The 12,842-nt window shown below is 40.7% G+C and overlaps 1 protein-coding gene across 4 annotated transcripts in view; it reads right to left on the bottom strand.

Annotated features, from left to right (window-relative positions):
• The window catches only part of cdkal1 (CDK5 regulatory subunit associated protein 1-like 1), a 280,572-nt gene that overhangs the window by 74,182 nt on the left and 193,548 nt on the right, over window positions 1-12,842 (bottom strand). For all 4 annotated transcript variants that reach the window (XM_028580855.1, XM_028580856.1, XM_028580858.1 and 1 more), the window contains exon 12: window positions 6,593-6,655. In XM_028580855.1, coding sequence (XP_028436656.1) covers window positions 6,593-6,655 — 63 coding nt within the window. The remainder of the gene's footprint in view (window positions 1-6,592; window positions 6,656-12,842) is intronic.

The raw sequence follows: 12,842 nt of genomic DNA, 5'->3' as shown, positions 1-12,842 counted from the left end.
TAATTGGTACTGTAGAAAATAGAAATGAGAACTTTGGAAGCCATGTCATTTTAACAGATTGATTCTTCTTGTAAAATTAATGGGTTGATTAATCCATTTAACTAAGTCAGATTTCATATTATTGAGTAACACAATTTAATATGTTCTATATATTTGTATGTATATATATCTATATACTTTTTCCAGAATGTATTATAAATGAACATCCCAAAAAAAACACAATAACATTTTCATGTATTGCTGAGTCCATCATAATTACCAAATTAGAGATGGCACAGTAGTGGCTGTTATCAGCATAAAAATAACATAACATAATCAACTGTCTTTGTATAGAAGCAACACAAAGCCTCACTTTACATAACTCAAGACATTTCCAGACTTTATAACAGCCATACTGAACCTAGAGACAGACAGAGCAAAAAGAATGGCTTTTACAGAATAGACCGATGGGTGAAAAGACAAGTTAAGAGAGCGTGGCAAGAAAATAAATCACCATAACCAATATTTCTGTCTCCTTTCACCCCCCCCTCCTTCCTCTCCCTGCTTCTCTTGCCCTAAATAGTCAGTTAATTAACAGAAGAGGAGAAAAAGTGTGGCAAGCAAATGTCAAGTTCGACAAAGATGGAGGTTAGCTTTTCACAACAATGCAAAACAACAGCAGCTTAAAAAAAACTCATTCTACAAAATAAAAGTAATTAAAATTGCCGAAAGGGAAAAAGCTGAATACTAATTGTTCAGTTTAGCACCATGCGAAAAAAATTGTTAGACTAATTAACATTTTTTTTTCTTTTTCTTCAAATGATAAATAATTAAGTCAACTTCTATGAGTCAAACTGGGATTTTAGAATAACAGAAAGGGAAAGGTTTGAGTGTAATTAAGCGTTTTATTTTCTGCAAATCCTGTCTCTCTCTTGTTAGTCTTTCATTATCAGCATTTCATTTAACTACATCCTACTCTATTTCAAACTTGCAGCTTTCTATCTCTCTTTCTCTCGGTGTGTGTTTTGTGTGGCTGGGCAGGTGCAACGGGCCATGTTGACAGCTTGTCCCTTCTCTCTTGCCGCAAGGGAAACTGTCACCCCTGTCATTCAGGCCTATGAACACAGCATGGAGAATGTATGTATGTGTCTGTGTGTGTTCCCAGGAGACTATGACAGTGTGTGGTGAGAGGAGAGAGGGGAGAGGGGCTTTATCAGCTCTGCCAGAAAAAACTGAATGCATGGACACTCACACACACGTTTAGTTTGCTGAGAATGACTAAAGCATGATGGGAGTTTCACAACCTCAACCTGGAAGGGCAAAGCCCTGAGGATGCAAAACTTTAGACCAGATCACACGGTGATGCAGCAAAGGGAGAGAAGTCTGTCTCTGTGTGTGTGTGTGTGTGTGTGTGTTCATACAATCTTTCTAACTAAACATTGCACACATTTGCACAGGGGAATAAACTGTGGTTACTCGCATAAATAATAGAAAGACAAGCATGCCACTAGCACTGTGTATCTCACTCCTCTAATTGGATCTCATTGATGAATAAAAAACATATTTACTTGTAATGTGAATACAGAGAACAGGCACAGCAAAGGCCTATAGGTCAAACGAACAACCAACCAAGCTAGCTTGCCAGTGCTAGCTCTGTGTACTGACGTACACGCTGAGGAACCACGGCACCAGTACCCAGAGGTCTGTGTTTACCTGCCAGAAAAAAAAAAAAAAAAAAGTCACCTGGATGACTTTCCCTCTTTATCGTTTAGCTTAGAGCAGCACAATTGAAACCAAAAACAAGATGGTAACAGCAAAAATACCAACTCCTGGTTTCAAAACGGCAGTCCACAATCCAATGCGTGACGTCACCGGTGCTACGTCGTAGCAGTTGGGTTGTCGAGGTTAAAACACTATATGCGGCAGCTGTGAATCAAATAAACATATTATAAATAATATTATGTCATTTTTTTACTCTTACACTGAACGTTTGCTGCTTCAATTCAGATGAGTATTGAAAAGTATTTTCCATGACTGAAAAAGGCACGTGTTGAGGATGAGGACCAGCCAGAACTGGAGGTATCAGCCTGAAACAGAGCTGAACAGTCCGACCAGTGTAATTAGTTAGGTTATTAATTTGTTTACAATATTTTCAGGCTTCAACCAGTGAAAGACAGGGTCACTGGAAGAGAAAGAGATAGATTTGTTTAGGCATTGAAGAAAGAGTAGGAAAGGAGGACAGCATCCAACAGCGTGTTCTCCTCAGTTTTTGATACTTGATTGTTACAAATTGCTTTCTAATCTGTGGGAAACACTGTGATTCAAGTACAATTTTAGACATCTTGTTACTGGTTACCAATACATTACATGCTTATGCTTTCTTACTCAGAAACTCATATGAACAGAAATAATGCACTAAATTGGTACAAATACTTTAGACTCTGTCTTGGGACCAAAATAGGTTGTAGACCTGTACATACTATACCAGACTTGTTTTAAGAGTGAGGCACCATTATTCATGTAGGACCCAGGCAGCAAAAAACAAGCAAGGACTTGTATTCCAAAACAAAACACAAGACTTCAACATGGCTCAGTGGGTTACACAGTCACGGCCTAAGAGAGTCTGTGTGTGTGTGTGTGTGTGTCCGGCGCTGGGCATTGGCCCTAGACAAAGTGCTCCGCCAGCTTTCTGCCCACTGGTCTTTTCATTGCTGATGGATGGGCATGGTTCAGCACCATCTGGCTATAGGATATTTCACATTAATCATCACACGTACGTGCGCACGCGCGCGCGCGCACACACACACACACACACACACACACACACACACACACACACACACACACACACACACACACACACACACACACACACACACACACACACACACACACACACACACACACACACCAGATGAGTACTATTGTCTAAATGTAAATGAACACACAAGAACACAATACAGTACCTCAGACATATTTATAGTTACAAATATGTTTAATATACAGAGGCCAAGTGAATGAAAAGAAGACGGAGAAAGAAAGAAAAATATTTTAAAAAGAAAAGAAAAACAAAGGAAGAAAAAAAAGAATATTTAATGTAATTGAGTGCCCATTTTCATTTGTGTTTCAGATGGCCATTTTCTACATTTGGGATTCGGAACTATAGCCACGGGAGATTAAGAAACAAGCATGGTACAAAAAAAACAATTAGTTCATTGTTTCATTTGGTTGGTAGCCTGGAGCTATGGAACAATAAAGCCTCACTAACCCACCACCACCACCCTGACTCAGTCTTTATTAATGACCTTTTTAAACATACTGTAGGAGGATGTGTATTAACAATAATGGCTCCCTTCCCTCTAAATCTGTGCACTCTCTCTCTCTCACACACGCACGCGCGCGTGCGCACACGCACACACACACGTTAGTAAACACATAATATCCTTAAATAGCCTATAAGCTGAATGGCTAGACACCCAAGGGAATTTAATGTAAAATAAGGGACATTATCAGACTTTTATTTCTATCTAACGGCTATATGGGCTTAATAAAAGCTGATTTGCCTCAACATTTCCACGGTATATGGACATGGGCAAGAACAGGCAGAAATGTGGTTGATCTGGGAGGAAGCATGCTTGACATGAGATCCATTATCATTAAATCATATCTCACGGCTATCTGGGTTTGTGATGCACAGAGATTTATTTCCACATTTACTGTACATGTTTTTACATCTATGAAAAAGGAATGTAAAAAATCTAAGGTATGAGGTTTAACAGATACCATATAATAATAGGACAGGATTACTTTTGACATATTTTATCCACAAAATATAGTGAAATAGGCAAGGTTATCAGCAAGTTAGTTAAAAATGTACTCTGCTAAAAACATTTGATGTTATGTAGTAAAAAAGTAAAAAATGTGGCCTATCAGAGCAGAGTAATCATTTGTATCATTAGCATGTGTATTATCTATTTAATTAGTTAATTAATTATATATAGTTGTTGAAGGTATGTCACTTTTGTCAGTTGGTGTTTGTAAACAGCACTGAAAGTTGGTCCTTCCTCAGAGAGCAGCGGTGGACGAGCGAGCTAGACAGTGAATGACTTGAGTTAAATTCGTGTATGAATTGTTTTTTAAAGATTAGTTTTTGGCCATTATATGTATAGGACAGCTGAAGACATGAAGGGGAGAGAGGGGGGGGAACGACATGCAGCAAAGGGCCGCAGGTCGGCGATGAACCTACGGCCGTTGAATAGACAGGGGCTTCGTCCCTAACTCCTCATTTCCACAGCATGCGTGCCGGCTGCGTGCTCCGCCGTCCGCCAATACTCACCAGGTCCGGATTTGTTGTTAGTTTCCATCCAGAGGAGTAGAGGGGAAACAGCTCTGTGCTGTGTATTCAAGGTGTAGTGCGGGGAAATATGATCCGCCGTGAGCACGGTGTATTTTATTTTGAAAATTAACCAGATATTTTATTTTCCTTCAGTGCTCAACTTCCTGTCCCGCACTGCCGTGTGCTGAATTGCTGCAGAGCTCTCTGGCGTCCGGCAAAATTAGAAGCTCTGCGTATCTGCTGCGGAGCTGGGACGCAGTCGGAACGCAGCTGTTATGCAGCCAGTGGAAATACACACACTGACTTTAATGGAAACCTCCGCCGCCGTTTCGGAGCCGTTCCACAGCCGTTATGCATCTGGTGGAAATCCACGGTTAGGATCTCAAGCTGCACACTGGCTCAGATACACAATACAGTGCCTTTAAAGTGGTACTTTACACAACATCTGTCTTTTGAGAATGAAACACTTATCCTTCCGTCTGCTCTGTATTTTCACAAAAAAATGACAAAATACAACTATGTATACAGTAAGTATACAATTACATACAGATGGACATTTAACAAAGTGGATTTTGGAGTAATTAAAGAAACTGAGACTTTTTGAGTACCATAGGGCTGGGCGATAAAACGATCTTGAAATGGGATTGCGATAACATTCAGGTTGATAGCGATGATACGCTTTGGACATATTTACCCGATATCACAACTGCCAGAGTCTGCCTTTTCGGCTTGGATGCCGGACACGACCACTTCCAATAGTGAGTGTTTGAGTTGCCGGTGTTTTGTCGAATAGTTTTTCCCTCCTCTTAAAATGCGTAGCGCCCCCATCCATAGTTATGGTTAGAGATAAGGGTTGGTTCAGTTTTGGGGAGGGGGGGGGGGGGAGGGGGGCAGTCTTCAACGGCAAAAGTGGAGCCGAGGGCAACTAAAGTGATGGTGGACATGAGTGCGAACTGCCGTTATCCTCTCAAGCTTAAAACATTGTTGATAGAAAGGTTTACACAACTTCAGTTGTGTGGAAATGGGTCAGATTTCACAAAAGTGACCAGTGTGCAAAATATGTCGGCGGTTGTTGCCAACCAGGACGAACGGTAACAAATCTTTTCCATCACCTGAACAGGTATTGTCTTGTCCCATCGACCAGTTATATTTGTCGGATGCAGACGCTTAGCAAAGTAGGCTGAGTACAGTACACTTTCTTAAAGTTGGTTTATCAATTCCTCTGGAAATTGTACTAGAGGATAAAGCATGTTCACAAATACTAATTATCTGATATAGATGCAAACGTGTTAATGAATTTTATAGATATTCTCTGCTAATTTTGCTTAATTCACCTCTCCTGTTTGTGAGCTTATGCACTCACTTATATGTGTGTGGTGTGTGGTGTGTGTGTGTGTGTGCGTGTGTGTGTGCGTGTGTGTGTGTGTGTGTTTCAGTGTGTGGGAGGCAAAGATCCATGCCTGTAACAGTGAATCGTGATCTCTCTCATATCCTTTTAATTAGTGCATAACATATAACAGCAGCACCACAGGCATAAGCTCCTCTAGAGGTAAAAACTGCAAACTTGGCCAAGCTTAAGCTTTGCTAAATAACAAAGTGTGACAACTGCAAGGAAGGCTTCAATCACCAACAAGGTCATTGCATTCACTCTGCAGTAGCGGGCTGCTGCCTTCCTTGTACATTATGTTGCTTTATTTCGTGTAATGATACGCAAGTAATCACTACTGTTCACACCGCAATTGAGACATTGGGCAAAAATATCTGATTGACCATTTCTATTTACATAATTACAGCAAACTAAAACTAAGTGAGACATATATTTGGCAGGATGTAGCAATACACAAGGACCCATGATGGTCTAATATGTCCAAATACAATTTTTCTTTGTCATGATGGCAGAATAATGTGGTGACAGCTGTTGTCACTTTCAGAAGGACATCTTTATATAAGAACTGAGCACACACACTCCACACAATGTAATCAGGAACAAAACACAGCTGTCCTCATCTACTAGATTGCTGACAAGAGGTGTCCATCTTGAGGAGACAACAAACTCATCATAGGTATAAAGACAATATGATGATGGTCACCTACAAATACTTTTGATGTCAAGTGAAGGCTTCTGGTCTAGAGGTAAATTAAGCTGAATACTCAGGGTTCTCCCCGTTAATAGGCAGATGCAACAAAAAAAGACCAGCATATTTTAAGGGCAAAACTGAAACAAGCAGATACAGAAGTGTAAAGGGATCCAGCAACAAACACTGAAAAATGCCTTACCTTATGGTCGTAGGGGTTGTAAGAGTGGAAGAGTTGTGACAGCTCTTTAGTCCTCTGCTTCTTCTGCAATAAAAAGACAATACAGGGAATTTAAAGTTTAAAAAGCCACTCGTATAATGTATAACAGCTAAAAAAAAAATGTTTAGATTCCATTGTAGATAGTATATATAGTTAGATTAAAACCCATTAATCTAGATAAGTGGTGACTCCTGTGTGCAAACTACTCCACCTTTGTCCCTTCTATGACGATTTGAGTGCGACTTCCTCTAAATTTTCTTGGTTTCTTGCTCGATTTCATTTGATGTAGTATTGTCATTGGACTTGTAAAGCAAATTTTTTACAATGTAAAAATAAACTTTACTTGAATTCTTCTTTATTTGGTATTAAAGAATATGAAACATAATTAAAAACATTCCCTGAAACTCCATAAATTAATCATATAATGTTAGCATTCCCCTTAGTATGTTTACACTGTCTTCTTGTAGGCAAATGTATTAATGTATTGTATAGGAGGCAAATGAATCATCTGTCAGTAGCACTGATCAGGATTTATATACTTTATATATCTTATTTTTTATACACATACTCATGATCTAAAATTAAACAATTTATATTAAACAAAATATTTCCTCATCCATTGTCTTGCATATATAAATAATACAATTACATATGGGAAAAATATGGACAAAGAGTGCAATTCCACTCATGTTAACTTACTGGGTCACTTAAACAGAAGAAAAAAAATGTATAACGCCTACAGTAATTCATTAACTCCATAAAATAGAGAATGGACAGAGGGGAGAAATGTATTTGCCCACCAGCTGTGGCAGAAAATATTTCTCATTTTATTCTGTATTAAGTCTGGCCTTAACCTTGCATGTCCTTAATGTATAATGAGATGCACAAGCGTGAGACATGACTGTTTGATGTGTGGCAGTTGTTAATGCAATCAGTTACATGAGGCCGATGCAGTTACAAAGAGCGCTAATTAGCTTGCTGATTAGGCCATGTCTGGCTAAGGGGGAAAGGATATATGTATATGCTACTGTAGCTAAAGGGAGTATGCAATGATTGCTATGCTCTCTCCCATTCCCTCCCTGTCTTTTCAGTGTATGTAAAGAGCTGGATTCAATGTCCTTAAGCCACATCTGTACATATAGAGCAGACAACCTACAAGTAGGCATCATTATGGTGCAACAGTCAAATGCAGCTTGAGGATGTGGGGAAGAGAAGGATGGATGAAGAGGCTGGAAGGAAGACAAATCTAATAATACGTAGAGATGTGTGGTCAAGTTGACAGATGGACACAGTTTCAAAAGTTAGCATGGAATTACAAATTAGGCTGTGCTAATGCCCTTAGACAGGAAGAGTGGAAAGGACAAGGTACGAAAAGAATTGCCAAACAAAGTGAACAGAGCAGTAGAAAAGAGAAGATGTGGGGGCGGCCTCTAGCTCACCCAATAAGAGCGTTTTCCCCATGTTGGTTCAGTCCTGCTGCCCTTTGCTGCATGTCATCCCATCTCTCTCCCCGTTTCATGTCTATCCACTTACAAATAAAGGGAAAAGCCGCAAAAAAATAATCTTAAAAAAAAGAAAAGAGAAGATGTGGAAATAAAAGTAAACACAGCACAGACGAAGGAAGAAAGGTAAAATAAAGGTATTAGGTAGAAGTGTTTAAAGGTGGCGATTGTAATCCTTGGTTAACTATCACTTCTACCTTCTGTTGTTCTGTCTCTAGTGAGGCCCATCCTTTCGTCACTCCTTGCCCTACTCTATTCTTTCCATCTGAGTATCCCTTCACTTGTTTTTCTTCCCCACTCTCCATTTCAACCAATCTCTTACTCATTCTCTGTTCACCCAGGGCTCTTGTGATTCATACAATCCTGTCATCATTGGCCCAGTCCATCTACCATCCTCTCATTCTTGTTTTCAGCTGATTCCCTCTCGCTCTTCCTGCCAAAAGTCTCTTTGCCTTTCCACGTATCGCTCAGGGCTCTGCCTCTCCCTCGCTTCCAGTGTTTTTCTCCAGTGAGGGAAAACTCATACTAATCATTCTGTCTCCACTCTCTCACCCATCCTCCCGCTTATAAGTCTGTCCATCCACATACCTAAAGCACCTTAGGTGAGAGCAACTCTCTCATCATTGCTCCTCAACAACATTCTCTCTCCTCCTTCCATCCCTTCATCACTCTCACCATCACTCTGTATTCGGTGACGCTCAACTGTGCGTTTGTGTGTGTGCGTGCATGTGTGTGTCTGTAAGACAGATGTAACCACAGGTAAGGATTTCGCAACCCCCAATGAGCTCCCAGCAGAATGTATCCAGTACAGTAGCACACACACACACTCGCCTACAAAAACACATACTCCAGGCACACATACCAACATTTGCTCCCACACTGACTCACACAAATGCACGCCATATACAAGGTAATTTAAATGCCAACATGAAAACCGAAATAGTCAACTGAAAGAGAAAAGAACAAGGAGACAGAGACAACAAACCAGATTAAAGAAAGGATTCAAAATGGTGAGAGAAAGAGAGATCAATTTATTATCTCCTACTGTAACAGGAGCTGGTGAAGGGGGGAACCTCATCTCATTACTTGTAATCCTAGTGTGTTGCTGTTTTCTAAAGTGATGTTGCCACTTACATGGAGGTTAGAAGGTGGACATTTGTGATGGAAAAAGCTGGCTTAGGAGAAGCAAATAAAATGTTCTCATTATCCAACAACAGCTGCTGCCGGGGTGCCTTTGAGCAAAGACTACACCCCAAGTTGCACCTGTGGAATTAGTAGCCACCAGCAGAAGCGGAGATGTGTACTTTATTAAAGTCTGCACGGCATTTCATTTTCATTGTTCATTTTGTAAACATGGATTACAGTAGTTTAAAGGAACATGCCGACTCAGTGGTACTTTAGCTTATTCACCGTAACCCCCAGAGTTAGATAAGTCCATACATACCCTTCTCATCTCCGTGCGTGTCGTAACTCTGTCTGACGCACCCACCACTAGCCTAGCTTAGCACAGATCCTGGAGGTAACCGGCTCCCTCTAGCCTACTGCTCCTAATAAGTGACAAAATAACGCCAACATATACAAACTGGGAACTATATTCTCAGAAGGCGAAGCACTGCTACTTGGGTGGAGTGATTAGCGCAACACCTGAAAAGCACCGTTGTTAAGTAAGTTTCTGCAAGTAGCAGAAATATAGTTCCCAGTATGTATACTGTTATAAGATGGCTGTGTCTCGTGTGACCTTGTTATTTGTATACGCTGTGACTATACAAATCACAAGATGTAAATAGTAAAATGTTGGACTAGGGATGCACCGGCTTTTTAACTGGGTTTGGTTTCTGACAAATTTTTTTCCACAGAACCGAACTCTACACTGGCACTACACTTGGTGCGCTGGTCGACGTAATGATGCCACCGTTGATTACGGGAAGGTGTTTACGTAGGTGGACCGTTCAATGCAGTAGGCTGTGAGAAAGTGAAAATGGAACTCGCGAGCAGAAAACGCGCCGCCCGGCAGCACCCCCAGCCAAAAGAAGGCTACCCAAGCAGAGTCACACGCCCAACCCGCAATGCCGACTTGTCCCGCGGCGCCAAGGACCCCAAACAACACACAACATCATTGCTGCCAAAACACCTGCGCATGAAAAATCCGAAAGAATATGAGCTGCGCATGAAGGAATCCACAGACAGCAGCCAAAACGCAGCAACCCCAGGTACGGCAAAGGAAGGACAATCAGAGCTAAAAACTTGTGTTAACCAGAAAGTGCCTCTCCCGGGCTGTCAGCTGTTCTCTCGGCAAATAAGTCTCCCTACAGTGGGAGCGGAGCGACTGAACGGCCGGCTGCTGTTTCTAATTTCACCTGCCCAACATGCCTTCATTGTATGAAAATTTGCGATAGCGATGTGCTTTCCTACAATGTGAAAAGAGCGTGTGAATTCAACACACTTATTGGTTATGTCTGTTCTAATTTATATATATATATATTTATTTATTTTAGTTTATATCCTGTTGATTTGCTTTGTTGTATATCTTTTTGCTTTTGTGTTGTGTCTTGTCTTGTGCTACGTTGTGTTGTGTTTTTGTATTGTTTTCTGTTGTTGTGATGTTTTGTGCTAACTCTTGCTTTGCTTGTGTTTTTTTTTGTCTCTTTGTATTTAAAAAAAAAAGCCTTTAACATCCAAGGCAGGGGACTACAGATGAAAAATAGCCTTTTGGCTAATTCTGGCTTTTTAAACCCATGGTAAATCATGTGTTTTATTAATTTGCGCTGTTCCCTTTCATAAATAAACTAAACTCAAACTCAACATTAAGTTGTTCCTTTTTACTATCTTAGAGGCTGTGGACGTTGTTTAGCCTACTTCATTAATGTGTTTACTGTGTTAATGGACTGAGGATGCGGGTCGGATTCGGTATTCGGTTTCGGATTCAGCAGAATCTTAACCAGTGGAGTCGGTATTCGGCCGAACCCCAAAAAGCTGGATTCGGTGCATCCCTAGCATTTCCTATTCTATTGTATTTTTAACTTTAAGAGCTTTATTAGTGTGCTGCACAATAAAGTGTCTGCATACAGGTAAACGTGTTTGAGAGTGCATGCATATGGTTCATCAACCAGAGAAGTTAATCTGCCATGCCATCAGGGTTGTGTAAGTGACAATCCAGCAATGCAAAGCCACTGTGTGCGTGTGTGTGTCAGTGGACCTGTCACCGTGGTGATGATGAACGATGGTTGTTACTATTACGTCCATCTGTTGTTGCCACCAGACGGATGCTGTGTCTAACGGGAAGTGACATTACATGGATGTGTACACTTGTCTGCATACACAGACTCTAAACACATGCAGGAGCGGCGTAGACCAGAGCACACACACTGCTGCCAATAACATGCAAAAAAAAAAAAGCTTCATAAAAACACTGCTGTTCAACATAAAACTATTTTGTGTAATATATTGGCACAATGCTGTAAAGCTCTGAGGCAAGATGTGCAAATCTTTTTCTTAAGAATTTTGTGGTATTTTAGGCCTTTATTAGACAGGACCGCTTAGACATGAAAGGGGCGAGAGATGGGGAATAACATTCACAAAGGCCACAGGTCAGAACTAAACCCGCGGCCACTGCGGTGAGGACTGAGCCTCTGTTAATGGGTGCACGCTCTACCAGGTGAGCTACCCAGGCACCCAAGATGTGCAATTCTTAAGTGCAATTACCCTGACTAAGCTATAATTTTTTGGTAGTAAATGACACTACCTGAGTAGATACAATATTAAGACAAGGACATAACTGTTGTTAAAAGTAATATTTTAATCAAAATCTCCAGCAACAAAAGACCAAAAAGACTAAAAGGAATCTAAAACTGTGCATTAATGTTAGGGATGCACCAAAATGAAAATTCTTGGCCGAAACCGAAAACCGAAAAAGAGAAAACCAAGACCGAAAACCGAAAGAAATTATGCCAATTATTAGTACCATTGCATTTATGGCTATGACTGTGTACTAACTTTACTAAAATCAAGGCATTGCAATTGTATAAATTAATATTAAAGTTTAATTAAAAAAATATCTAGCAGAAATATGGCTACAATCTGACAGTCACATACAGTATATAGTAGTCAGAACAGAATAGCTTACCTATTATTATTATTATTATTATTATTATTATTATTATTTGAGGCACTTTCTTGCAGGATTTCACTGAACATATCAGACAACGAGGGTGCATGCCCCTCATGTGGTGCAGAGAGACAAGTCGTTTTTTCTGTGCTCTGATCTCCTCCTGCGCTGGGCGCTGCTCTGTGTGCGCTCCATCTCCGTCTCCACGCGGGTTCTCCGCATCCATTGCGGCCTGGATCATTTCTCGTGCGCCCTGCTTTATTTCCGCATCCAAGTAATGGTCTTTATAACGCGGATCAAGTATAGTCGCGATGAAGTGCAGAGGATCCGAATAGATCTCACTGAAACGTGTGCTGACAGACTAAGAGCGTACTTTTCATTGTTTTCACTCCGTGGTCCGTCTCAACCTCTTTGCTTAGGAGACGCTTTGCAGGTGGAACGGGTAGGCTACTGACACAAGTGCAGGTTGCGGTTTCTGTTTGCGTCATCACAACATTTCGGCCGTATTGTTTCGGTGATAGAAGTATTTCGGCCGAAAATTTTCGGTGGCAGAATATTCGGTGCATCCCTAATTAATGTTTGTGTATTTCAGACAAAATGCTTAATGTGTGACTCCCTGACACAA

The sequence above is a fragment of the Perca flavescens genome, chromosome 6 (assembly GCF_004354835.1).
Source record: "Perca flavescens isolate YP-PL-M2 chromosome 6, PFLA_1.0, whole genome shotgun sequence".
Taxonomy (NCBI): Eukaryota; Metazoa; Chordata; class Actinopteri; order Perciformes; family Percidae; genus Perca; species Perca flavescens.
This window is presented reverse-complemented; position numbering and strand designations above follow the sequence as displayed.